The sequence below is a fragment of the Parasteatoda tepidariorum genome, chromosome 3 (assembly GCF_043381705.1).
Source record: "Parasteatoda tepidariorum isolate YZ-2023 chromosome 3, CAS_Ptep_4.0, whole genome shotgun sequence".
NCBI lineage: Eukaryota > Metazoa > Arthropoda > Arachnida > Araneae > Theridiidae > Parasteatoda > Parasteatoda tepidariorum.
This window is the reverse complement of record NC_092206.1, coordinates 36,665,929-36,693,208: the sequence shown is the minus strand read 5'-3', so window position 1 is coordinate 36,693,208 and position 27,280 is coordinate 36,665,929. Positions and strand designations below refer to the sequence as shown.

The 27,280-nt window shown below is 29.7% G+C and overlaps 1 protein-coding gene across 2 annotated transcripts; it reads left to right on the top strand.

Moving 5' to 3' along the window:
• The first annotated feature begins 360 nt into the window (after positions 1 to 360).
• LOC107438382 (Lysyl oxidase-like 2) lies at positions 361 to 21,134 on the top strand. Of its 2 annotated transcripts, none has more exons than XM_016050664.4 (7): positions 361 to 1,221; positions 7,781 to 7,977; positions 11,116 to 11,455; positions 13,870 to 14,010; positions 14,962 to 15,079; positions 18,569 to 18,821; positions 20,951 to 21,134. In XM_016050664.4, exons 1-7 carry the CDS (start codon positions 912 to 914, stop codon positions 21,071 to 21,073), a joined length of 1,482 nt encoding a protein of 493 aa, XP_015906150.1. In that variant the 5' UTR covers positions 361 to 911; the 3' UTR covers positions 21,074 to 21,134. The 2 variants fall into 2 exon arrangements, with proteins under 2 accessions (XP_015906150.1, XP_015906151.1); XM_016050665.4 differs by lacking the exon at positions 361 to 1,221 and adding an exon at positions 1,376 to 1,393.
• The last annotated feature ends 6,146 nt before the right edge of the window (positions 21,135 to 27,280 follow it).

Sequence of the window (27,280 nt, the reverse complement as noted above, 5' to 3'; positions counted from 1 at the left end):
AATCAAGCATATATGTGTCAACCTTCAAGTTAAATATAGTTACTGAAGTCGATTTGCACACATCTAAACAACGATCATTGATTCTTTCTTAAATTATGTTAAAATGATGATTCAAATACATAAGTTTCTTTTCACAATTATAGTTTTGATGATTATTGTACCGAAACAAAGCTATAAAATATATCCCTTTTTTTCCTTCAAAAAAGAGAGAGATATAAAGACATCATGCAACGTATTATAAATATGAACTTGCACGGTGCAGATCTTACTTCAATCTCTTAAATATTTCGATTTTCCGAATAATACGATTCGCGACTTTTGGCGCCTTTTCCTCCAACACTGTGACAACCTTATTGTTTTTCTTCTGCATCTTCCAAAAGCTTGTGATCTTTTAAAGCAAAACCAGGAGTGGAAAATACTCTTCCACGGTGACACATAATCCAAACTAAACCGTCTTTGAGGCACGCATTTCGAAAAAGATTGATCTCTCTTCCCATGTCAAAATGCACGTGTCATCTGTTTCTAATAGTCCGCTTCAATAAAACGCGTCATTAGAGATGATTTAATTCGGAATTTTCGCTTCCTTCAGAATTTGAACTTGAATAACACGGAAGCAAAATTGAATATCCTGCTAAGTGGCTCTTAAATTGCATAACTAATTTTCTTCCACAATGACGCTGCTTACGTAATTTCATGAAGGTCTATTAAATGGTTATATCAACAGTTTTTATTAGTTAGTTGACAACTTGGCAGTGAAAGTGTTGTCAACTAACATAGTTCATGACGCATATAACAGATGTGAATTTAATGATATTTAACTATTACTAAAACATATATAAACTACGACTAATGACTTACTTGAAATTTATTTAAAAACTTATTTAAAAGATTTACTTAGAAAAGCAATTAACATGTGGTGTTGTTTGAGAAGTGCTTGGGTGATTAGTTTAGTGGTTGCTTTGGTGCCCAGTTATGTGATGAGCAATACGAGACGGAGATCAAATCGGCGAGCAGTTTCTAGGAGCATTAAAGAAGGGTCTCTTAAACTCGTTGGTGGGGCAGCAACCAATGAAGGCAATGTGGAGATCTTCCATATTGGACAGTGGGGATCAATCTGTGACGATGAGTGGGATTTGAGAGAAGCAAACATTGTTTGTAAGACATTGGGATTTCCAAAAGCTCTAACTGCTACACTGAACTCAGAATATGGAAGATCAAGGCGTAAGTAACTGAATTTTTGTGTTTATTGAAAATAGTTTTAAAAAAACAAACTAGATCTCGAATTGTAATAATTCGGTTGGAATTAAACCATGAAATTACTTAGCTTTTGCTAAGTTCGTTTTGCAAATGCTCTAACTGTTACAATGAATTAGGAATATTGGAAGATCCAGGCGTAAGTAACTGAATTTTTGGGTTTATTGAGAATTGCTAAAAGACAATTAAATAAATCTCTAATTGAAATAATTCAATTGAAATTACACCACTAAATCGTTAAGCTAAGTAAGCTCTGACTATTACAATGAATTCAAAATATGGAAGATTCAGGTTTAAGTAACTGAATTTTTGTGTTTATTGAGATAATTAAATAGATGTTAAAGTGTAACAATTGCATTGGAATTGAACCTTTTTAACCAATGTTCGTTTTGCAAAAGTTCTAACTGCTACAGTGAATTCAGAATATGGAAAATTCATGTTTTATTTAGTATATCTTTGTGTTTATTGAGAATTGTTAGAATATAATTGCGTAGATGTTAAATTCTAACAATTCAACAAGAATTAAGTTATTTAAAGTGAGGTTTGTTTTACAAAAGCTCTAAATTCTAAACTAAAGTTGAAAACTATAAATCATAAGAACAAATTGCTATATTTTTATGTTTAATGAGCATTGTTAAAATTTAATAAGATATAAACTCTTTTGTTTATTTCTGAAACTTGCATTGAGTTTTATCAATTTGTTCAACTGAAAAGTGCGAAATATCTGTAAAAAATTATATTCTATTTTGAAATATTTTAAGATTGATATAGTTTTGTTAAAGGTAAGCTAAATGTATTTTTTGATTTTCTATAACTAGATAAATTATTTCAAAGTATCTCTACCATATACCAAAACTTAAAAGAAAACACTTAAATGTACTTTTTTCATTTCATTCCGGCATATTTGTTAAATAGATGATTACAGAGATTTGTTAGTTAGATCAAAATATTACCGGAAATTACAGCACATTAACTTGCAAATTATTTAAATTTTTGAAATTATATCTTAATTGATGCTTATAATTTGTTATAGATTGAGAATAAAGTATTGCATATATTTCTAAAAATAAATTTAGAAATCACAATATTTTTTTCAAAACTTTCTGATCAAAATACTTATGAAATTTCCTTGAAAATTCTACCAACTATTTATCAGATTATGCTAGTAAAAAGTTGAATTAAAGTTGATCTCGACAGGTATGTAAAAAAAATAATAACAATAAAACAACAGCACGAGTTTCTCTAAAATGAATTGTTGACAAAGTACACACCAATCTTATATGATTCTGGTTATATTTGATCTTCTTAGAATTTTGCTTTTTAAAAAATTCTAGAAAAACTTTCCACTAGCGCAATTTTAAGAAACTAATAATTTTTTCAGGTTCTAGACTCGGATATATTTTCAGGTATATTCTTAAAAAAGCACGTTATGGTAAGTTGCACGCATAAAACGTAGTTTCATCTGCGATGTCAAAAGGTGATTTTCAAAGAAAAATTGAATTTTATAAAATGTATCTGCTGTAATATATTTGTTAAAGCTGATATTTCCTAGATCATTAAGAAAACGCCATACCGCGAGAGAAACTTTTCATCACAAATTCTCCTTCACCTCCATAACTAACTTTAAAATTTAAAGTAGGGGAGAGTGGGGTCAATTGTAACATTTTTTACTTAACTATTTTTAACTAACAAAAAATCCATGTGGTTATCAGGAAAGTACNCGAAGTACACACCAATCTTATAAGATTCTGGTTATATTTGATCTTCTTAGAATTTTGCTTTTTAAAAAATTCTAGAAAAACTTTCCACTAGCGCAATTTTAGGAAACTAATAATTTTTACAGGTTCTAGACTCGGATATATTTTCAGGTATATTCTTAAAAAACACGTTATGGTAAGTTGCACGTATAAAACATAGTTTCATCTGCGATGTCATAATTTGGTTTTCAAAGAAAAATTGAATTTTATAAAGTGTATCTGCTGTAATATATTTGTTACAGCTGATATTTCCTAGTTCATTAAGAAGACGCCATACCGCGAGAGAGACTTTTCATCGCAAATTCTCTTTCACCTCCATAACTAATTTAAAATTTAAAGTATAGAAAAAATAAGTTTAGACATAGCTAGTGTAAGCCGTGAAGTTTCAAATACTGAAAAGAAATTTTCATAATATTAAAATGCAAGCAAATTGTTGAAAGAAAACTTCTTCATTGTATGACCATAAATTATCTTCTCAAAACTTATTTTCATTTTGATATTTTGGAAAATTTATTTGAAACTTCATTGCTTACTCTAGGTTTGCCTGTACTCACTTTTTCTATACTTTTAAATTTAAATTAGTTACGGAGGTGATAGAGCATTTGCGATGAAAAGTTTCTCCCGTGGTATGGTGTCCTCTAACTACTTTACCTTGGTTCGATAATTTTGTATTTTAACTCTCATGAATGAATTAAAAAGATTTATGTATTTTTTAAAAAAACAATACTTAAACAAAATTAGTGAAAATGATTTTTTAAATAAATTTTGTAGACACATACTTTTATCATGCGATTCGATTCAAAACTTGTTTTAAGTTCGGGAAAAAACTGGACAGTAATAAGGAGGAAACTAAGTCGGGCAAGTTCGAACCTCCAATTTTAAATACGTTCCTCCTGAAACGAAATTTTTCGAAATAGGTTAGCTGATAGCTTTGAATTCATCCAAAAAAAATTTCTGTGAATAAAAGTTATTGAAATAGTCTCTTTTTTCAGAAACATTGATATTTAAAATGCAGTCAATACCCGTAACTGGGAAAAGTGGTTACCATGTTTTGATACTTCATAACATCAAAACTCTGTAGATATATATCTAGAATATAGTATTGCTCTCTCATTGTTTAATTTATATTTAAATGAGGATACTCTAGGTGTGGTAAGAAAATAACGCAAAAATATTTCATTTTTAGTGAAATACTAGAATAAAATTCTGAAAAAGGCCTCTTATTTTACAGTTAGCGAATTGTAAAAATGTATCTTCCAAAAGCGATACAAAACAAAATAATGGGGGCTCTAAAGTTTCTTTTCGATATAGCTGATTTTTTTTCAATGGTTTAGCAAAAGCTGGACTAGCAGTATCTGCAATTTAATTAAAATGAAAAAGAAAACTTAGTTTGTATCTATACAAATAGATCTGATCTTTTTTTTTTCTTTTTTTTTTTGGGCCAGACAAAATTGCGTAAAAATAACTTTTTTTTAAATCAAAATTTCAAAAAGAGTTGAAAATTGTTTATAACAGCAACAAAAAAACCGTATTATAAATTTTTTTTTTTTAAAAAAAGCCTTTGTACTTTTTCATAGAATGCACTTTTAAACACACAGCTCAAAATTTTTAGTCAATCGGTGATATTTTGATCGAATTGTAAGACCGGCCGACTCAAAAATTGTAGTTTCGAGAAAAACGCTTTTAAAATTTTCTAAACTGACACGGAAAAGCACGCGCATCATTAAAATATCAAAAAAGCTGTCAGACCCGTAATTTGAATTTTAAAAAAAAATATTACTCATATTTTACTTACTCGTCATCATTCATCATAAGTTACGCGTGCTCAAACTATTACTCAGATCTGACAAACGATTAACAATAGATTAACACTCGTCTCCGGCGATAATTGATAGATTCACATATATTATTTTCAGATCGCATGATTCGGAATTTCAGATTCGGATCATGGGTTAGAATCCCCTTCACCATCAGATTAACCGTTCGAGGTTTTCGTGTTTCACTTTCTTCAAATAACGCAAATAAGATTAAGTACATCAAAATAACCTTCACGAATCTCCAATTTTTCCCAATGCAGCTAAACATGGAATCAGACTTGATTCCTTAAAAAAGTGTTGTACAGCTGAACATTTTAAATTTCCATTTCTTACTTTCTTTTTTATATGAATGAGTCAAAAGGAACTTCTTTTTAAAGAAACTATCTCTAAATCAGAAATTCTGAGGGAAAAAATTTAATTTTTCATTTTATGTCGCGATGGCTCAATAGCTATGACTGAGCTGTCATTGCAAAGAACTAGAGTTCGATCCCCAGAGGCAGTTAAAGCCCACCTAATTTCAGATTGATGGACATCAACTTGCCTGGTTAGTAAAGGCAGTTTAATGCGCAACGTTTAAATTTCCACAATCATGCCGTTGCTCACGGAATTATCGAGTCGTAATCTCCATGACCCCCTGGCAAATATTTTACAACTCAGAAAATATTATTATAACACGCTTAAAACATTTTACGATGGCATCCTCACATTTTTATTTATTTCTTACACAAAAAAAACTCTGGATAACAGATGCAAGAATGTGTTCTTACAAAATATTTTTATAAACTTAAAGCAATTATTAAAAAAAAAAGAACTAATGTGAATCAACGAGAGAAAATGCGGAAGGTCCCAGATATGGAACATCAAAAAATGTGTTTCTCATTCGGAATTAGGTCATGGTGACCTTGCTCCTTATTCTTCATCTTTCAGCGTTATTGTCTATATGGGTAATAAAAAAAAATAACAGTATGTTCATCAAGCAATATGGGACTGGAAACACCCAGATTATTCATTTGTGTTTTAAGTAATTTATTGAAGGTCAAGTTCACAGCTGAATATGCTGAATAAAGAAATCATTAAACCCAATTTTTTTTATCAGGCTTCATCAATTTTAATCAGTTATGATACATAAAAGGGTTTGTTGGGTGATACAGTTTAATCCAATAATTTTTGGAAGGTACATTATTAGTTTTGAACATTTCAAATTGATGGGCATTTCATCGAATCAAATTTTTTACGTTGATCAAGTCATTTATGTGATATTTTCATACATTTATATATTTTCAAGAAATGATTTAAAATTCGGGAATTTTTAGGAATTAGTGGTGGGAAATTTTGACATTTTTAGAAACTGTGCGTCAAACTTTAAAAATTTTAGAATCTATTTGCGTATATCGACTGAATCTGTAAATTAATTTAACTTAAAATTAACTTTAAATTTATTCACTCTCTAGAATCCAAACAAGTATTATTTCAACGTTTAACCACTTGAAATTCGAAGAAGAAATATGATTTAAAAGGTATCCAAAATTTATGATTTTAGGGGCAGAGAGGGTGTAATGTTTTCCTTAGGTAATCTTTTTTTTTTTCATTACTAGGGTCTATATGAGTTATTTTATATCATTTAAATATTTGAAAACCAAATAATAATATGCATAAAGTTTCATTTATGAAATACTTAAAAAGTTCTAGAAGAAAAGAGAAAGGGCTCCCTCAGGAGGAGGGGATATAGTACTTCCGTCATATTTTCTGAAACGTGAAGATAGAATTAGAAGATTTTATGCGCTAAAACTGGAGGTACATTTTGAATCTAACAAAAATTCAAAAAATGCCGTCTTATACATTGCACAAAAAATAAATCGATACATAAAATAGAAAAATAAAAACGAATTACCCTTTCACGAATTAGGATTCAATCTGAATAGTTAGAAGGGGTGATCTAAAATATGAAAATTATTTAGTGCAGTCAGAATCATTAAATTGCGGTTGAATAGTTCCTGAGACATTTTTAAATATGCAACTTCTTTAAAATTCAATTTCTCAGAAACTATTCAACCGATTTCGTTCAAATTTTATATTTTACCCTATAAAATTACATTCTTTAAAATGTTGCCAAAAATTTTATACCTTAAAATTCAATTTTTTAGACTATTATTAAACAAAATAATAAATAATAATTAAAAATCTTATTAAATAATTAATCTTTTTTATTTTTGAATGATCTGGGTAAAAACCAATATTTTTCATAAATTTCATTTTCTTATAACATTATGCAGAAATTTGAGGGGTTTTGTTTCACTTTTTAATTTAAAATAAGATTGAAAAATTAATCTCTTGCAATTTTTTTGAGAAACATTTTATGCAGTCATAAATTCAAGTCAAGTTATCTTCAACATATATTCAAGTTACTATTGAAAGGTTCGCATTGCAGAATATTTAAATCAATTACACTTTAGAAAAATGTTTTATGAATGAAATTTTCCAAATTCACAATTATCTGAAACATTTCAAAGGAAGAGGTAATTGATGGGGAAAATGTTCACAGTGCACCAAATATCGTAAGTACACATTTTAATAAAGATTGGTATACACATACAAATATAAAGTGCAACGTAATTCCCATTTACTTCAAAATAGTGGAAAATATGTAAACACTGTCTGGGTAATTATGAATGCAAAATTACTCTATAATTAAAGTTTCGAGGAAAGCTTCTAATATACAGCTGCAGATTGAAATATGTAGAATTTCAGATTAATATTCCAATATTTAGTAGCTTTTTACGTTTAGTAACAAATTGACTATTTCCCCTGAATGCCTCAAATGCATTCACTATTATCCACATCGAACCTATAGTAATTGTATTCGGAAATTCTCTGTCCACAACATAGAGTTCATACTTTGCAACAGTAGTGTTTCTTTAATCTTACAAATTTATTGATTTCGATTATTTTCAGGGAAAATTTGGATGGACAATATATACTGCCAAGGAAATGAGAAGAAACTGGAAAATTGCAGATTTGACGGTTGGGGTACTCATGACTGTTCTTTAGCAGAAGCTGCTGGTGTTGTATGTGACACCAATGGCAAAAACAGCAGTAAAATTCAGAGTTTTACAGCACAAACTGAAGCCACAATAAAGCCAAAATTAAAGGTCAAGTAAACTGCATGGTGTTTTATGATTCTTTAAATGCTGTTTGATTACATTTAAAAGCCCCCACTCATTTCTAGCAGGAAAATCTTTTATTGATTGCAAAAAAAGTTAATACTTAGATGCATAGTTTTTCAATTAGAAAATATCTTCGGTTTTTTGCAAATTGCTACACGTAAATGCTTTGAGTTTTAGATCACATTCGATAAATGGGAAATGGACTACTTCAGTATATTTTCAAACACAGCCTCTAAAAATATTTGAATTCTTTGATAAATTTAACAGCTCCTTCAAAACTGTTACCTAAAAAGTTGTGAATCCTTCCTCAAAACAACATTTCTGATTCTCTTCGGATATATATAAATTTTAATAATGTACATGAACAAATAACAAAAAATTTAAAAAATTATCGTGTTTTTAAATTTAATAAATCCGTCTTTTTCTTAATGAAGCAAAAAAAGTATTAAATTATCAACATTTATTTCCTGGTTTACAATAGATTACAATCTTTTGAATATACAAATAAATATACGTAGCTCTGATCTTTCCAAGTAGCAATTTAGATATAGTTTAACAACACTATTAATTAAGTCAAAAATATGCATCCCATCGGCGACAAAAGGACCCAATTTATCAGAAAAGGTAAAATTCATGGGTCCGCACTTATGGTGAAGGTAACTGGGTCAATCAGCCAAGTCATGTAATAATTTGTTTATTAATTTTTTTTTATTAATAGTCATTGTTGTTTTGTGAAATGCAGTATTTAAGGATTCCTCTGAAATGCAATTACTTTTAAATATATCGATTATAAATAAGAAAGTTTGTCATATTGATCCCATTGTTTAGACCTGTACTGTAATATTTCGGCATTTTTAAAAAAAAAATTTAAGTATATGTCTATGCTAGTGTGATGGGAGGAGTTATCGACTATGTCAACATACATCTATGAAAAAGTACCTCCCTCACACATTGGTGACCCGGACGTGATGTGAACACGCCTACCTTGACAGAAACTCCCACTTCGATGGATGGTCCACATTGAGCAGATGACTTGCTACTTGTGACTGCAATATTATCCACCTCCTAGCGCTGTTTCCACTCAGTCACAACGTTGGCCTGTATATACTCGACTGTCAATGTCGACACACGACAGTGACAACGACTGTGAGCGTAATACAGCTCTCACGATCAGCACTCAAATATTCGGTGATCTTAATTCAGCTCTTCCAGCTTCTCACAAAACAGCAGTGAATCAACTAGTGGCATCCGTTCATCAAATTCTATAACAGAAAAAATTTTTGGTGGGGGAGTACTGTAGTGTGTCTATCACTACAAAAATACAATTCCAATTGACTAGTATATAAGACACGTTTACTCTATTCTATGTTGGGGTACCTTATGATAGATGAATATTGACATGGTCGATAACTACTCTTCCCACACTAGAAATATCTTTACACCGAATGTGAATGGGTAAAAATAGCTTTGTTCATAGTTGTAAAAAATAAAACCTGTATAAGAAGTTATAATTTTTTATTGCCTCTGGCGTGAAATTACCCGTCACTTTATTGGCAAGGGAAATTTTATTGTAATTCCTTTTTTTTTCACTTGAAACTTATGCAGTAATGCAGTAATTATAGCGAAAAAAGGTGTGTGTTTTTTCTTTGGAAGAACTAATATCAAAGACATTTTTTGACATAAAGATTTGTTATTATAAGTGATAACTCTCTTCTGTACGCTTCCTCCTTTTTTGAGAGAAATGGCGGTGGTTTGAGGGAAAGAATAAATTTCTTCTGGATGGACAAATAAGACGCATTTTCTGATGTATTATTTTAAGCTAAATGGGATGCCTGCAAGTGACGTAGTGTAGGTATCTCGATCCTGATTGGTTGTTGAAACGTGGCATTTGTTTACGTTAGAAACTGTTCTTTACATTCCATATCGAGTAAGCAAAGCCCGTCAAGTGTCAATTCTCTTAAGTGACACATTCTATATTCTTACACGAAAATTCTTTCACAAAGATTTAAATTCTTTCACTGTATATTTCTTACTTAACACAAAGACAGGCATGAAGCCATGCAGAACATAAACTAATTATGCATCGAAGTTGCTAGGTACACAAAACAGAAATGTAGCACGGTTGCAATAAAATTCATAAACAAATAACAAATCTAAGTTAAGTAAAAGAAGCAGACGAGAAAGAATTATATTTCAATAAATTCGGTGGACGATACTGCGCTGTATTTAACTTCACGTTAGTTAAAATTTTAACTTGTGTGGAGATACTTAGCTTAACTTTAACACGCCGTTTTGCTTATAAAGTATCAGCTGGTGCTGACGTCATACGCCATCCGTGATCTTCTTATACTTAAAGTGCAAGTACCCAATTAAGTGAATTTGGCTTCAAGACGTTCGGACTTATGATTAGAAGCTTTTATGAACGAGAAATACAAATTTCTATTTGCATCTAATTGCGCGTCCGATATCGCCACAAGTTAGACATTGATTCAGTGCATTTTTACGCTAACGCAAGTGAATCTATACGCAAGTCGATAGAACAAATAGTTTAAAATTTGATAGAGTTTTTATGTATGAAAAGTATTACTTTTGACACGTAGTAATATATTTACTTTACATCATTATCCAGGTACAACCTGAACATTTAAGGTATATTTTCTAATGTAATTTTTTACGCTAAGTTGAATGAGACCAAGATCGTACTAATAGTTTAGAAGCTATAAGAGTTTTCTTCATAATAAGTGCAATTCGAAAACAGTACTTTTCATACAAAAGAAATCAATTTCATCTTTTGACTTTAAGATTCGCGCTTGATCTCATTCAATTAAATGCGAAATAATATATAGTCTGTATATCAATGTAAGATGTGCAAATAAGTATAAATTTGTACTATTGTACACAAAACAGGCCTACTTGTACACAAACTCCTAGGCCAGGGCCTCTCAATCCTTGTGATAAATCAGGCTCTGACCACAGTCTCCCACAAAACAATGATGCCCAGTAAGTAAAGTATTCCTATTTATTAGACATTAGCTGACTGACCAAGCTGCTAGCTTTGTGTAAGCAAATGAGGACTGTTGAACTATACCTTTTTGATAAATCAATTGTATTTTCTCTTTTCAGAACCATAATGAAAAAGACTTGGAAGTTCGTATACTCGGTGGTCGATCTACTAATGAAGGGAGAGTGGAAGTTCGATTTGGCAAAAGCAAATGGGGTCTTGTTTGCGGGGACGGTTGGAGTCTGCTGGAAGCTAATGTGATTTGTAAACAATTGAATTTAGGATTCGGGCAAAATGCAGTGCAGAGTGCATTCTTTGGTGGACATCACGAAAATATTGTTATCAGTGGAATCAAATGCACTGGAAGAGAGTCAAATATATCGGAGTGTTCGTATGAAAATTTTGGTCAAGTTGAATGTCCAAGGAAGGATGACAATATTGCTGGAGTTATATGTGCCACTGGTAATTAATTTGTTATTATTAAGCGAACAATTGCAAGTTTATCAGCACTGTTCTATTTTGTTAAGTCCATCTAACGTTCTTAATCTTAAAAATCAGCAAATTTAAAGAATTTGTTTCAGAAAAAGAAATTATATACTTATATAGTTATATTATTAAGTGACTTGAAAAAAAATCTTTATTAAATAGCAGAATCTATACAAGTAAACAAGTATAGTATTAGAACAACCGTCTAAGTAAAAATTAGAAATGATCTCTGTAAACAATCCTCGTTACTAACATTCTATCGTTCTTTATCTTCATTTTTACCTAATTCAAAGAATTTGTTTCATTAAAGGAAATTAAATGCTCAGTTGTATTATTTAGCGACATAAAAAAAATACAAAAATCTTTATCAAACAACATGATCTATGCAGATAAACAAGTATAGTAGAGCAACATACTAAGTAAAAAATAAAAATGGCGTCTGTGAACAATGATCATTACTAACATCAGCTGTTACGTTTACTTTTAACAAGAGCTTAAAATGTGAAAAGTTCAAACCTGTGCAGGCAAGAAATTCACAAATGCACTATCTACTTTAATTCCCTACGAGGCATTATTGTTCGATGCCTTATAGAAATAGGAACAATATTTTCTATTTCTGTGTTACGAATCACAAATGTATTTTTGATATTTCCTACTGACGCATTTAACACGTCGTTCGTGATTTTGTGACAAAAGAATCTTGGCGTGTGTGGCACGTCTTTCCAAATCTTTTCGATTGCCAGTAATATGAAATCATCCTACCTTTCTGCTCATCAGGATAATGCTCATTATCATTAGTATTGAGCCGTGGTGGCTCAGGGGATAGAGCGCTCGCCTCCCAATGAGGTGCCCCGGGTCTGAATCCCTGTGACGATTGATAGATACAATTTCGGCACCCGACTTACACCGACCACAGTGCTGAAAATATCCTCAGTGGTAGACGGATCATGGGTTAGTCCCCTTGCCATCAGGCTAACTCTGGGAGGTTTCCGGTATTTTTCCTCTCCATGTAAAGCAAATGCGGGTTAGTTCAATCAGAAAATCTTCCTCGAAGTTAAAATTTCTCCCAATACTTCATCCAGAAGTTCTCTTTTCTTCTGGATTGGGTTCAAAATGACAAGGCTACGGAATTGAACATTGGAAGTCGTAAACTGAAAACTAAGTTGACTGTTCAACGACGGTTATAAAACATCGTTAGTATTGCGCATAATAAAATTCAAAAGTGGTAATCATCATCTTAGGAAAAAAAATTCCTATTTTTCTGAATTTTTCAAAAATAATTATTTTAAAAGATTGTATTTAAGGGGATAAAGGAAATACATAAAAAGCGAAGGGGTTACTTGAATATCAATTGAAATAACTCATTTTGAAATAGATACTTTTTTTTATAACCGTCGTTGAACAGCCGACCCAATTTTATTTGTTTACGACTACTAATGTTCCCAATTACGTAGCCTTGTAATTTTGAACTCAATCCAGAAGACAAGGGAGTTGGGTGGCTGGATTGACTATTAGGAGAAATTTGCCTTCGTGGAGGACTTTTTGAGGGAGTTAACCTGCATTTGCGTTACATAGAGAGGAAGACCACGAGAACCCCCCACGGTTAGCCTGACGGCAAGGGAAATCTAACCCATGATCCGTGTACCACTGAGGATATTTCACGTCAGCACTGTGGTCGGTGCAAGCCGGAAGTGGAATTCGTATCGACTGGGATTCGAACCCAGTCGATACGAATTCCGCTTCCGGCTTATTACATGGTTTTGTCTAATCACGTGGTTGTGCATGGCGTGTTAACGTTTTGGCTGTACAGCTTAGCTTTATTGTCAAGCTGAATCAAATTTCGGATAGGATTTTATTGCATATCTGCAAGCAACGTTACGCATGTGTACTACAGTCGTAACTGTTTGGTTGACCCACACATATTGTCTCTCGAAAGTATCCAGTTATTAACCTTTTCATGCGCCACTAAACGGCTCCGTTCTTTGCTGATCAACCTTCACGATCTTTCTTTGTTTCTTGACGATGACGATTGTTAATTAAAAGTTAATTAATTAAAGAAGGTATGTTTATTTAGAGAAAGCTCGTTTTTATATGATTCCGTAACTTGAAATATCGTAATTTAAATCGTCTGCACTAACTAATTAGGATATTTGAGGTCACCCGCTCGAACCATTAAGTTTGAATCCTACTTCGTGAAAATCTGACCATTAGGGGATCTAAGATTATTCAAAGTGATTCCATTTTTTTCCCCCACACAGTGCATGGTCAAATGTCCATATTATTCCTTATCTATTAATTTAGTAATTTTATTCTACTAATAATTTTCCTATATTCTAAAGTGTGTTACCACAAAAATATAGAAATTAATCAGTTATTCCATTCATTCTCAGAGCTGCCAGATTTAGTGCCAGATGAGGTTGAAGTCGAACGTTCGGCCTACTTAGAAGATCGGCAGCTTTTATTTTTACAGTGTGCAATGGAAGAAAACTGTTTATCCTCAGAAGCTTATAAGTTAGATAAAAATGACTATGGTGAGTTTTTTTTATTTTAAATCTTTCAGCCGATACTAAATTATTGTACTTTTTATAGTATCTTGTCATATCTTATGTCTGTGTCAATAGAACTATGCAAGTATTCAACACATAGCTGTCCATCATTATTAGCATCATCATTGACCAGCGTCAGCATTTTTTGAGACTCTAATATACTAGAATTTTAATATCGTCAAATGGCAACTGGTGCTCAACTGTGAAAGGACGAATGTTCATCATGCGGAAGGATACTTTTATTACACTATACACTTATAATATAAGTGTAACTGTACAGGGTGTCCTACAAATATTGGTACAAACTCAAAGGGCATATATCATAAGGATTAAAAATTGCATAGGAACTCATGACCGGAAATGTCATCGTACGCCGCTACAGGGACTTCGCAATTATGAACTGTTCCCTCGTGTTGCTTCTGAACCGTCACTTTTATCCATATAAATGATCTTAATTTTATGTTTTCTAATAATTGTCGAAAAACGCATTAAAATAGATTCAGTATTAGCTGTTTTATCGTAATTTAATGATTTGGCGACAAACTTGACAAGCTCGCCAAGTCATTATATCACGATAAAACAGCTATTCCTGAGTCTGTTTGAATGCAATTTACGCCAATAGAAAGCAAGAAATTAAGGTAAGTATTGGTTCAAAGGCACACGAACAATGTTTATAAAAGGGAAGCGCCCTAATCGGCGTATGATGACAGTTTAGGTCATCAATTGCTATGCAATTTTCCATACCCTACCTCTTCCTAAAGTTTGTGCCAATATTTATGTGACCCTATGTGTGAGAAGCCCTCCGATTGCTCTCCCTTTTTTTTACAAGTTATTGATACATATTCATACATTCTACAGTAGTTTTGAATTTTGATTAATATTGAATGTCTGCTAATACATCAAACTAGAATTTAATGCCAGCATATGTTTTTGCAGGTTGGCTTTATGAACAACGGAGGCTATTAAGATTTACTGCAAGAATAGGAAATATTGGTACAACAGATTTCCGGCCTTTCCTGCCAAAGCATGCATGGGAATGGCATATGTGCCATCTGTAAGTACAAAACAAATTTTGCACCTCAAATTCTAAAAATATTTTGTGAATTATAGAATTCTAAAAATGATTTTCCGTATCTGGTCAAAAAATAGTTTCCTTTTGCGTACACATTTTTTTTTTTTTTTAACCAACAGTGTTAGCAAAATTTTTTTAAAAATAAAAACTAATTCTTTAGAATTCAATTTTGAAATAAATTATTGCACATATTAAGGTTACAAGGCAATTTTTTTTATTTGATTTAATGGTAATAGAGATAAGGGATAGAATTAGTATTTCACTATGTGCATTAGAGTAGTGGAACAAATGACCCTCAGAAAAAATTAACGATTAAATATTTCGACAAAGGGTAACACGTGTAACTTCTAAATCATTAGTCTGGACGTCTCGTGTTTACTTTCATTCGATTCAGCATTAAAAAATATATAAATCGGGAAAACAATACCTTCTACATCTAGATTTTAATAGATTATCTCCCCCAGGCCGCCAACATCTAACGCACGAGGTTGAGCAATTTTTTACCACTTACAGCTAGGAGGGTTACAGTTTTCTGCAGGTTTGAGCTTTTTTTTTATGTTCGGGTTTTGTCAATATTTGATCCATCATTTCTGCACTTTTATGAGTATTTATATTTTTAATACATTTTAGAAATAATTTTTCTATGAATTTTTGTTTTTGGAACAACAGGAATTTATGAATCAATTTAAAACGCCTTGAAATTTTGTATTAATTATGCATTATTAGCATTAATTTATGTATTGAAATTGATGAATAGATTTAAATGTCTTGAAATTTTATGATTATGCATTATTAGCTATTTTTCATGCGCCTATAAATCATTAATTTAACAACATTTCTTTAAAAAAAAGTTTCAATTCCAATATTACAAAGCTAATTATTTTCAAATGCTTAAAATTTATTTTAAAAGTAAAGATTTTAACATGGGGGGGGAATCTTTTAGTTTTACAAACTTTTGCGGCTTATAAAAACATATCTATCTGGTCCAAAAAAAATTTTCGGAGTCCGTATACCCGGTGAAAACAGAATCTTTTACCCTGCTGGGTCTTATATTATTTATACAAAAACAATATAAAAATCCTACAACTTTCTGTCGAGTAAATATTTTACATGATATAGTTCTAAAGAAGTATAGTGTGCAACTATTAAACAAAAACTTTTTATTTTTAGATTTTTTACAACTAAATTTAAAAAATATGTTTCTAAAAGAAACTTAGGATGACTGTTCGGATTTAAGTAAAATTTTCTTATGAAGTGAAGACTTCAGCTAACAGTGGACTTCAGAATTAATTTTTCATTTGATTTCCTTAAATTTTCAATAACATTCGTGTAGCTGCTGTTAAAGATTTAATAAAAGAATTACTTTAATTAATTATTAATAATGAATTAATAATATTTTAGTTAATTATTAATAATGAATTATTAATTAATAAATTGTTTTAATAAAATAATTTCAATAAAAAGATGGCTTAGTAAAAAATTTTATCAGGGTTTAATTTTTAATAATTCGATAAATATAAACGTTATTTACATTCAACGAGATCAACCCTAGCATTTCTCCATAGCCTCTGGAAAAGTTTATCGTATTTTCAATTTCAACAAAAGATTTCTATAGCAATTTTGCTGTCTTAAATGTTATGGTTTCTGAAAAGGTACAATAAATCCTATATCAAGCAACAAACAAGGGGCAAATTAGCTTTCATGAAAAACTTTTTGCGGAAAACTAACCTGTATTTACATTACACGGAGGGAAAAATTATAAAAACCTCACATGTTCAATTTTAATGAGACTGATTGGAAATCGAATTTGTTCAGCTTAAGGGTAAGAAACACTTTCTAGTTACCGATGGGTAATTTTATTCATACGACTTGTTTTCAATGTAAATGTCAAAAAAACTTTAAAAAAATTTTTGGTGAGTATTTTGTCGAGCTATGTAGGATTTTTTTAAATCAATTTTTGTAAAAACAACTGTCACGGTTTAAACGTGTGCTTTTATTTACCGGGAAATTTATCTTCAAAGATGTTTAAATTAGTATTTAATATCATCAAAATAAGTAAAATATCATGTGTAAGAAAATAGTCATGTTCTGCTTTCAACTGATATCTGTTATATAAAATGATAAGCCTACAAATCCAAATAATTGCAGTGTAATTATTTGGGTAAAAAAAAATAATTACACTGTAAATCAATATGAAAAATATTGCATTTACTCATTTGCGGAAAGCAAATTTAATATTATAGCTCTACGGATATTTCCTATTTTTCTACACTTATCTCTGACTTTTAATCATTTTGCTTTTCTTAATCTTAAATATTCCCCATTTCTAATTCTGTTTTTATGTAACTATCATATTAATTTGTTCTCACTATTAGATTTCTGAATTTCTCCCAAGCAAAAACAAAAACTTCTCGAAAGATGTCCATTTTACTAAAGTTTCCATGTATTAAAATTCTGCACAACAGTAAAATACATCGTACCTAAACCAGTTCATTTCAACTTATTAAACTGATGGAATACGTAGTTTTCCAAAACTATAATTATTTTTCGAATAGTTTCAAGGCAACCATAAATTCTTTCGTGGGTCTAGGGTTCAAACCCCAGTGGCGGATTGAAGCCCACACGGCTTCCGATCGATGGGTACTTACTAGGCGGGATTGGGCGCACAGCATGCCCTTGGACACGAAATTTCGGAACTTAAACGACCTACAACAGACTTCTCCAGGGATTATTTTCTTTTTACTAATTTCTATATAACAAAGCAAATCGTTTTCGATCCGTTGAAGTTAATTTTGAGAGCAAAATTTTTATCATGAGAGTGAAATTTGGAGTTAAATAAGACTTTGCAAGACGGAAGAAATGTTTTCTCATTCTTTTCTGGCATTTCATTTATGGATCATAATCTGGAAATTGTAGCCATTCCAATTCGAACAAAATATATGAAATAATAACATTTAATACTTAATGTATACCTTTTTAATGAATACACTTTAATCGTAAAACGTCATTTTTAGGAACCAACTAGATACTACTGTTAATATATATAAAAACCTTTTTACAAAATTCTCATTGCTTACAAATATCGTTGCTGAATTATTTCTGATATTAAAATCAGGCTTCTGCTAAATATCATAAATTGAATTCAACTTTTTTAGGAGGGAAAAATACTTTATCAATAGCATTTACTCATAAAATCCCTCAAAACACCAATTTTTTTTTTAAATGCAAATATTGTAACTAGGATAAAATCTCCATATTGAATATTTTGATTGCATCTTAGTTTTATCCAAATTATCTCATCTTCACTTTGCTTGGTGAAAATGATAGTCTGTCATAAAAACACATCAGGTAATGAAAAAAAAAAATTTATTTTTACATATTTAATTAATTCTTATCAATTTTTTTTTCTTTATGGAAAGAAAAGCTCCCTACAAGTTATTATAGTTAATCAAATATCATTGTTGATTTCAGGCATTACCATAGCATGGAAGTATTTGCACACTTTGATATCATAGATATGAAGGGTGTAAAAGTTGCAGAGGGACACAAGGCTAGTTTCTGTTTAGAGGACAATAACTGCATTTCAGGAGTAGAGAAAAAATATGCTTGTGCTAACTATGGTGACCAAGGCATATCAGTTGGGTGTACAGATACATACCTGCATAACATTGACTGTCAATGGATTGATATAACAGAGTTACCACCAGGAATATATAATTTCAAGGTAATTTTCATTTTATTTAGATATATAAGTGACCCTTATAACTTCTAAACTATTAGTCTACTCTAAATGGTCCGTTTTTGGTCACATTGTATTTTATGTAACAATTACACAGGAAGCATAGATTCTGTTGTCCGCATAGCAATTAAGTCTCCCCCTCAGTAAGTTCATTGACGGTAATTAAATTTAAGTTTGAGGCAAGCAGCAAACTGTGGATTATTTACAACTACCTAGTAAAAATGAAAAATACAATATATTTGAATAATACTGCAAACATAATCTTTATTATTAAAAACATGAAATATTAAAATGTGCAACCAACAATTGCAATACATTCTTGCATAGGCAATGGAGTGAATTATGCAGATATTTGAAGATTCCATTTCCTTAACATCTGCAATGCTAATTTGACAAGCTAGCACCCTGCATAGAAATCGATCCTGGTAAAGTCTTATAGCTTTTTAGAACTTTCCATTTGCTGCCATATATCAGCTTTCTCTGCAATTGAACACTGCTGAATATCTGGAGATTAATAGCATCAAAGAGACGATATTTCATCTACTTGAGAAAAGGCGTCCTCCAGCTACTCAACTTTTCAGACCCTCACATTGTGAGAGTTGGGGTGTTTTAAGCAAGGCGTCAGTATTAATTTTGCAACAACTAAACATATAAAACACAGTAATTTTGAAATATTTCTTGTTCTGGTATTTAATGTTTTGTCAAAAACTCAAAAATTGGGACTTTCATCTTCATACAGACAGGAAGGTGCATATTAAATGTGTTGCTGCCGTCTGTTTGACATAGATCCATGTTTCTATCACAGCTTCTAATAGTTCTTGAAAAAAAGAGAACTAGATGCTTGTCCATGGGTTATTGTCACATCTGAATGTTAACAGGTTTGAAAGATTTGATTTAATAAATTTTAAATAACTCTTTTTTATTTAGATATTGAAGTAAAGGCTTAATCTGAAAAATGGATGAAACAAACGTAACAAAAAAAAGCGGGGACATGAGTAGAACATAATCAAAAGCTGAGTTGGGTGCTATTACAGTAATGGATTACAATGATTATCTGTGATCATAATTACATTATAATCTCAATAAGAAACCTTGAATATGAGTGATTATTGTATGAACAGTGCTCAACCATGAATATCATTATTTAATGATTGAATCTTCATGTTTTAGGACTTAATAAATTTTAAATTTTTTAGTCGGTTATTTTTTCATCTATTGCAGACTAAAGCATTCAGAAATTCTTTTTTTTTTTTTTTACCCACTCTACTCACCCTTCATAAAAAATATTAATGTTATAAATATTTTTTTCCTTTTTTCAAATAAAATTTATGACCATAAAATTTTAAATAAGTCATATTGAGGAGGGAAAATAGGGGTCCTACTCTGCAGGCCATTTTCATAAAAGTCAGCTGGAATCATTCAATGCAGTGTAATTATTTTTATTGAGGTTATAGATAATAACCTGTAATCCATAGATTACTGATAGTTGCAATCGATTACATTTTTCCCAACTCAGTTCTCAAAACATCTTGGAATATTAGGGTTGATTAACTGTAATCTTATAAGAAACAAAATTGCCTGATTTTTAAATAAGGGGGGGGGGTGACTTCAAATTAGTAGAAAACTTTGAGATAATTTAACCAAGGCAAAATTTTCATTATAAGATTCTGTTGATGAAAATTGTTACAGGAGATATTTTACTTATAACAGGAAGTCTCCGGGTGTCAACTTGGACACAATGTAGTCCAACAACTACTTTTTCAGAGTGGAGTAGAACTTCATCCATTTTTCAGATAATGTTAATCTTTTTCACCCAATATCTGAAATCTAAAAGAACTATAAATTTCAGCCAAGCAAGAATTATAAGCACTCATATAACATGTGGCTAAAGTAACATTCATTAATGACAATTATTATACCTGCCACATAACTAAAAAATTTCTATATTAAAACAACTAATTAAAATATTTTATTGAGACTTATTATTTAACTTATTGATTTAATTTGAGGTACAGCGATTAATATGAAAATTATTGTATAATGAATGCAAGATCAAAGATTTTACTATATTTTAAGTATTGTAATTCATAAACATATCATTTCATACTTTTTAGGTATCTATTAATCCTGAATTCAAAGTGGCTGAACTTAACTATGACAATAATGCAGCAGTCTGCACGTTATATTATACAGCAATTTCAGCAAGACTCGTTAACTGTACTTTGCAGAGACCGTAAGAGTAACCATCTTATAAATGTACATATAGGACTATTTTAATAAAAATTTCAATAAAACTCATTAATTTCTTTTTTAATAATTGTATGTTAGTTTAAGCTTAATACAAATGGTTTGTGGCAAAATTTTTCTGTACACTTACATACTACTTATAATGAAAGTAGCATCAATATTACTGAAATGAGATGAGAAAAAAAAACTTACCTAAACAATATATCAAATGTGTAAAATCTATATTACATAAATAAATACTGACTAAACATGTGATAAGCTAAAAAATAATAAATGCAAATTAATTAATTTATCATTAAAGAAATAAACTAATTTCCTCACACAGAAAAAAAAAGTCAAACTAGAGTAAAGATAACAAACATGATTATTAGAGTGTATAAATTACTAAATATAGCACAAAACTAAACATCTTATTTTTACAATATTAGAAAAAAAATTTTATTTAGTTATTAAAGAATAAAAGTGATCAATTCATTTAAGAAAAAAAGTTCAATCAGAGCAAAGATAGTAAACTTATAATTAGAAGATGATATGTGTCTACTAAATAACTTCAATAAACTATTTTCTTACACTGCAAATTAAACTCTTAATATATTTATATAAGATAGGGGCAAGTAATAAATTTATTTCAAAACATAGCTATTTCAAGTTAGTTTTTTATGAATAAGTAAAAAATGATAAATGATGAAAATTGAAACAGATGAAAATTGAAAATGCACAATACATACATTTACTCGGTGTACCAACAAAAAAACAATTCTTTGCAAGACTATGACAGGTGTTAAGAAGTGTTATTTTAAGTTATCAACAAATTGATTGTTAAAAAAAAAATTTAAAAAAATAAACAAAAAATCCAAATTGGATTTAATCTACTAAATATGAAACCAATAATTTTTTACTTTAAACCAGGGTTGAATTTTTAGCTTCAAAAGCTGGTTTTAGACATGGAAGGTAAAAACTGTATTTTTACCTGTTATTGTAATAACTTTTGACAAAATTTTCTTCACAATTTACAATTAATTTTATTACTGTGTACATAAAAATATTCAATAATTATTTTAATATACAGTACAGAACCCGTTATCCGGAAATCAGAAAACTGGAACTAAATTCGATAAATTTTCCAACCATTTTTAAAAAAAAAAAATTTTTTTTCCTCATAAGATTTTAGTATTTTTCTTAATTTTTCGAAAGATGTTTACCTTACCATCATTTTGGAAATAATCATTAGTGTATTACTCCATCGTTTTTTCTTCTTTTTAAGATTATTTCCAAAAAAAAAAAATTTTTTTTAGTTGGGTTTAACAACAAAAAAACTGCTTTTTGTAGCGATTCAGAAAACCGGAAAAATCAGTTATCCGGAATAGCGATGGTCCCGATCGTTCCGGATAATCGGTTCCCTACTGTACTATCAAATATAATTGTTACTGTATCTTTAAGTCTTAATTTGCGACAAAATTAAAATTTTACATTTATAAGATATTAAAAATATGTAAAAAAAATTATGTGCCTTACAGATTTTGTTATTGATACCCTTTCAGCATCTATATTTTTTCTAATACACCTAGACACCTGCATATGGTCTTCAAATATTTATCAAAAATTTTAAACTTAAGATAAACTAACTGAAGAACCACTGCTATTTTATCTTATTTTAACATTCATACTTAATTGAAAACTCACATTAATATGAACCACAATTAAATACAAAACGGTATTTTTAGTAATAAAGGCAATTGTATGGAAGCATACAATAGCAAGGGATTAGTTTTACGAACTAGCCATAAAAATAATTTTAATATGCTTATTTCTTTTCCATACTGAAAATAAAATTTTAAATACTTCTTCAAATGAATAAGAAAGTTGCATAATTTATGGAAGCTTCAATAGATACTTTATAAAAGCAACTCAAATTGAAGCTAAGTTTTGATTTTGAGATACTTCTAGTACATTTAGTATATTCTTTAAAAACAGATAGATGAAAATAAATGTCCTGGTAATAAAATTAATTGAGTTAAGTTGGCAACTAACTAACTTTAATACCAAAAAACCAAAACAAATATTTTGAAATACATTCAAAAATAAAGAAATTTTTTTTTATAAAATAGCATAATAATTGTTCAATCTTTACAATATTGGCTGTACATTTACTAGACACATAATGAACAGAGCTCTCTTTAACGTTGTACAATTAAGTCAAAACCATATTATCATACATTATTAATGGTCGTTGATGATACGTTTGTGTCCCTCAGAATAATTTTATTCGGTTGCAAAAAAATATTTGATTATGAGAATAAAAAAGCTTGATGTAGAGTAAATTAGCTGCCATGCTTATAAAAATTTTGAAGCATGAAGTATAATATTTAATACAATTTTAACAGACTATTCTGTCCATAGAAAAACCAGAACCTGTTCGATGGATCAGTATTTAGAGGATATTTTCAGAATTGCAACTACAAATATTTTGCTTGCTCAATATTGATTTATTTAAGAATATTAGTATGATTGTATTTTGCATGTTAGAGATGACAAAAATGGGTCAGTTAAATTGATAATTTTATAGCAATTTTTAACAGAATATCAACATGCTAGTAATCTGCTCTAAAATTAACCTATCTATTTATTGTTTATGAATTAAATGAACTATATTAAGGGGGCATCCATAAATGCCTTCCGTAATTGACTATATTAGGATCTATATATGGACTATATATGGGGTCATCCATACTTTTTTTTTCAAGACTTTTGACCTTCTCCAACCTGCAAGAAACTATCAAATTCCCCATACCTTTACCCTCCTTGTCATGCTATATTATATAAACATGTGCTAATAGTTTATTTTAGAAACAAAACATGTTATAGATCATATTTTAGATTTAAAGTTTATTCTTTTAATGGTTTTTAATGGCATTAGTAAACACAACAATAAAACACACAACATAATCATCATTATTTTAAAGGAAAAAATATAAAACTAAAAATATTCAATCTGTTAATTTTAATTTTTTTATTCAAACCAAGTGGTGGGGTGTCTTATTTCTTGTTACCCTAGTCGAAATTTCACAAACTCGATCCCCTACATCAGTGTTTATCAAAAAACAAAAAAATTACGATTTCTATTGGCTATTTTATGCAGAGTTTACCGTTAATAATTAGTGGTGTCAACAGCCAGTTGTGATTTTTAACAGTAAAAAATATATTCCTTTTTTTATTAGTGGTACACAGCGTTACGAAAAATTTAGAAAGGGTACACAAAAGTCATAAGTTTGGGAAACACTGCCCTACATATATAAACAGCCTGTTATATTTATCTAGTAAATGTACGGCCTCTAGAATTTCCATATTTATTCTTGTAGATTTCTGGAACAAAGAGCTAAAAAAAACATAGAAATTAAATAGAAGTTAATTCATAGAAAAACTATTACACCAGAGTTCTGCCATCATCCTTTGATTAAGAAAAGGAAACCTTCTGGGGTAAACAGCATTTTAATTATTTATTTTTTAGGCTTTCTGAGGATGACAAACTAGAAGACATTTAGCTTTGATGCCATACAAAACTCACACATTATCTTTTGCAATCACATCCGTAACTTAACCCTTTACAGTCGTATGTCTACTCTCAGCCACCAACGCTTTTTACTGTTCCATTCGTATGTCTGATCTCAGCAACCACAAAGATGTTAGCCACAGCTTAATAGCAAACTACATATATTGAGACACTGTGAAGATGTAAAGAGTAAGCATTGTTCTGTATGTTCAAACAGAAAAAATTAAAGGCGGAAGAGGCCAAACTAATTATTTTTGTGACACATGTTCTCGAAAACCAGGACTTCATATTGGAGACTGCTTTGAAAGATACCACACAATGGAGAACTATAAAATATAATTTTTACATAAAATTAAAACATATTATTGTGTTACATCAGGGGTGACTGTGAGCTCAACTAAAAAATCCTGAAACTTTCTTGAGTAAAATCATTAGTGACGCATTGCAAAAATTTATGTCTTTATAAATTAAAATCATTGATATTTTCATAACAGGAAACTCTAATGAAATTATATGCAGCATAATTTAAATGAATAATTATTTATAAGTTTATTTTTATCTCTCATCACATTTATTATTCTACCAGAAAAAAATATTTTACAAATGAAAGAGATGCCAAGTATGAATTCTAGTTCTAATATTTTGAAATAAAATATACAAGAATTTCTATACATATATGTGAGCGATGATTTCTTGAAACTTCTGGACCTTGGGTTTCCGGAAACTTCCGGATTGAGGTTAGGGAAAAATACGGGAATTCAGATTTTTTCCAGAGCACAATCATCTCTGGTTACATATAAAAAAAATTAATAAAATTTTTTTTTCCTTCATAATCTTACATATTATGTATTATTGTTCATTCAGCAAAAATTAATTCCAACCAACACAACACCCCATGTATAAATTTAATATGACCGCAAAGGGTTAAACCTATTCACTGTCATCACAGGTAATTAATCTATGCAAATTTTTTTCCAAAATAATAAATAGAAACATATTGATTATTCATTACTTTCAGAAAAACTGGATGAGACATATAAAATTTCACCAGAATTACTTTCAGCTTTCATGTCCAGAAATTCTTGAGTATGATACAACTTCAAATGTCCTATCATGTTTGTAGTGGTTCCCCCTTTGCTCGAAACATGGGCTCCACAATGATGACATATTGTAACATGATTGCTTAGAACATTTCCGTCTTGGTCAGCAGGCTGGCCAAAGTGTTGCCAGATAATACTTTTCCCAGTCTTTTTAGGAATCACTTGATGATATTTTGGAATACTCAGTGCTTTTCGATAATTCACTTTGCAATTTGATATCTTATAGGTTATGTACATTTCTGTGAAAGAAAAGAAGCAGGCATTAAATAAATGAAAATGTTCAAGCAAAAAATGCATTTTCCTATGTAAATAAAGGTTAACTTTGAATATAAATAAAAACAAATTTTGAATTTTAAATAGGGATTAGTTTTATGAGTAAATTAAGATGAATTTTTGTCATAAAAACAAAATTTTATGATTAAATATAATAAATGACTAAAGTGAGTAAATACTTGACATATGAAAAGTTTGAGCTCTAAGAAAATTATTTGAATATTGTAGACTTAACTTTTCAAACTGAAAAATAATTGTTTAAAATAAGTCACAGTTTGTGGTAAGAAAATAAATACTCTTAAATAAATTAATAGTTTTTAACAGTATAATGCATATACTTACATACAAATTTAAACAGAAAATAAAATTTAAATCAGATAATATGAAATAAAAAACACAGATTTAGAACATTTACTTATAATGCAAATTTTGATTATTATTATTTAGTTATATTAGTGCATCAATCTCGTTGGTTACCTTTTTTTTAGTGAAACAGAAAGTTCCTCCAAACAATACTAAATACTTATTGCTATAAAGTAACTTGATAAAGCACTTAGCAAAACTAAAGTGACAAAGTAAACATTAGAATATTAAGATACGAATCTAATTATATAATTTCAATCAAAAAATATAAATCATTACTCTTGAATTTATAACTCCATTGATGATTTTCTGATATAGAGAAGAAAAAAATTCAGTTTCATACTTTAACTATTTCTCTAAATCACATTAAGGTTAAATTTAATTTTCTTACCATTAGTGTCAAATTAAATATTGCTTATAAAACGTTTTAAATTCTTTCAATTATTTATTAACATGACTTATCCAATAAGTTTTATTTAAAATATATCAATTCATATTTTATGTATACTTGTCAAATAAGTAATTAGAGCCCATACATCAAGAGTTAATTAATATTTAAATGAAAAAAAATTATTGGAATCTAATAAATCATCACTGAAGTCAAACAAAATTAACACTCAGAAAAGGTGAAAAGAGATAATTAAAAATGCTTATTACTTTAAGCCAATAAACATTTTAATTCCTTTTTTGCATGATATTTTACTTTTGATTTAAATGCAGACTCACTAAGTTTTTATATCATTTATTTCTCTTTTTAATATTAACAATCAACCCCAACTGTTAAAAGTTCTGATGACTTTTTTTTAGACAAAGATTCTAAAAACACACTGTAAAATGAAATACTAAAGTTTTAACAAGAAAATTGAGGCAATCAATTATCATTTAAGAAAGCAATATAAAAACTGGCATTG

What these genes read in the sequence shown, in the direction of transcription:
- LOC107438382 (XM_016050664.4), top strand. Translation starts at nt 912, where the DNA reads ATGTGGTGTTGTTTGAGAAGTGCTTGGGTGATTAGTTTAGTGGTTGCT. An exon ending in CAATAAAGCCAAAATTAAAG is followed by an intron (nt 7,978 to 11,115) that starts GTCAAGTAAACT and finishes TTCTCTTTTCAG; the next exon opens with AACCATAATGAAAAAGACTT. An exon ending in GTTAGATAAAAATGACTATG is followed by an intron (nt 14,011 to 14,961) that starts GTGAGTTTTTTT and finishes ATGTTTTTGCAG; the next exon opens with GTTGGCTTTATGAACAACGG.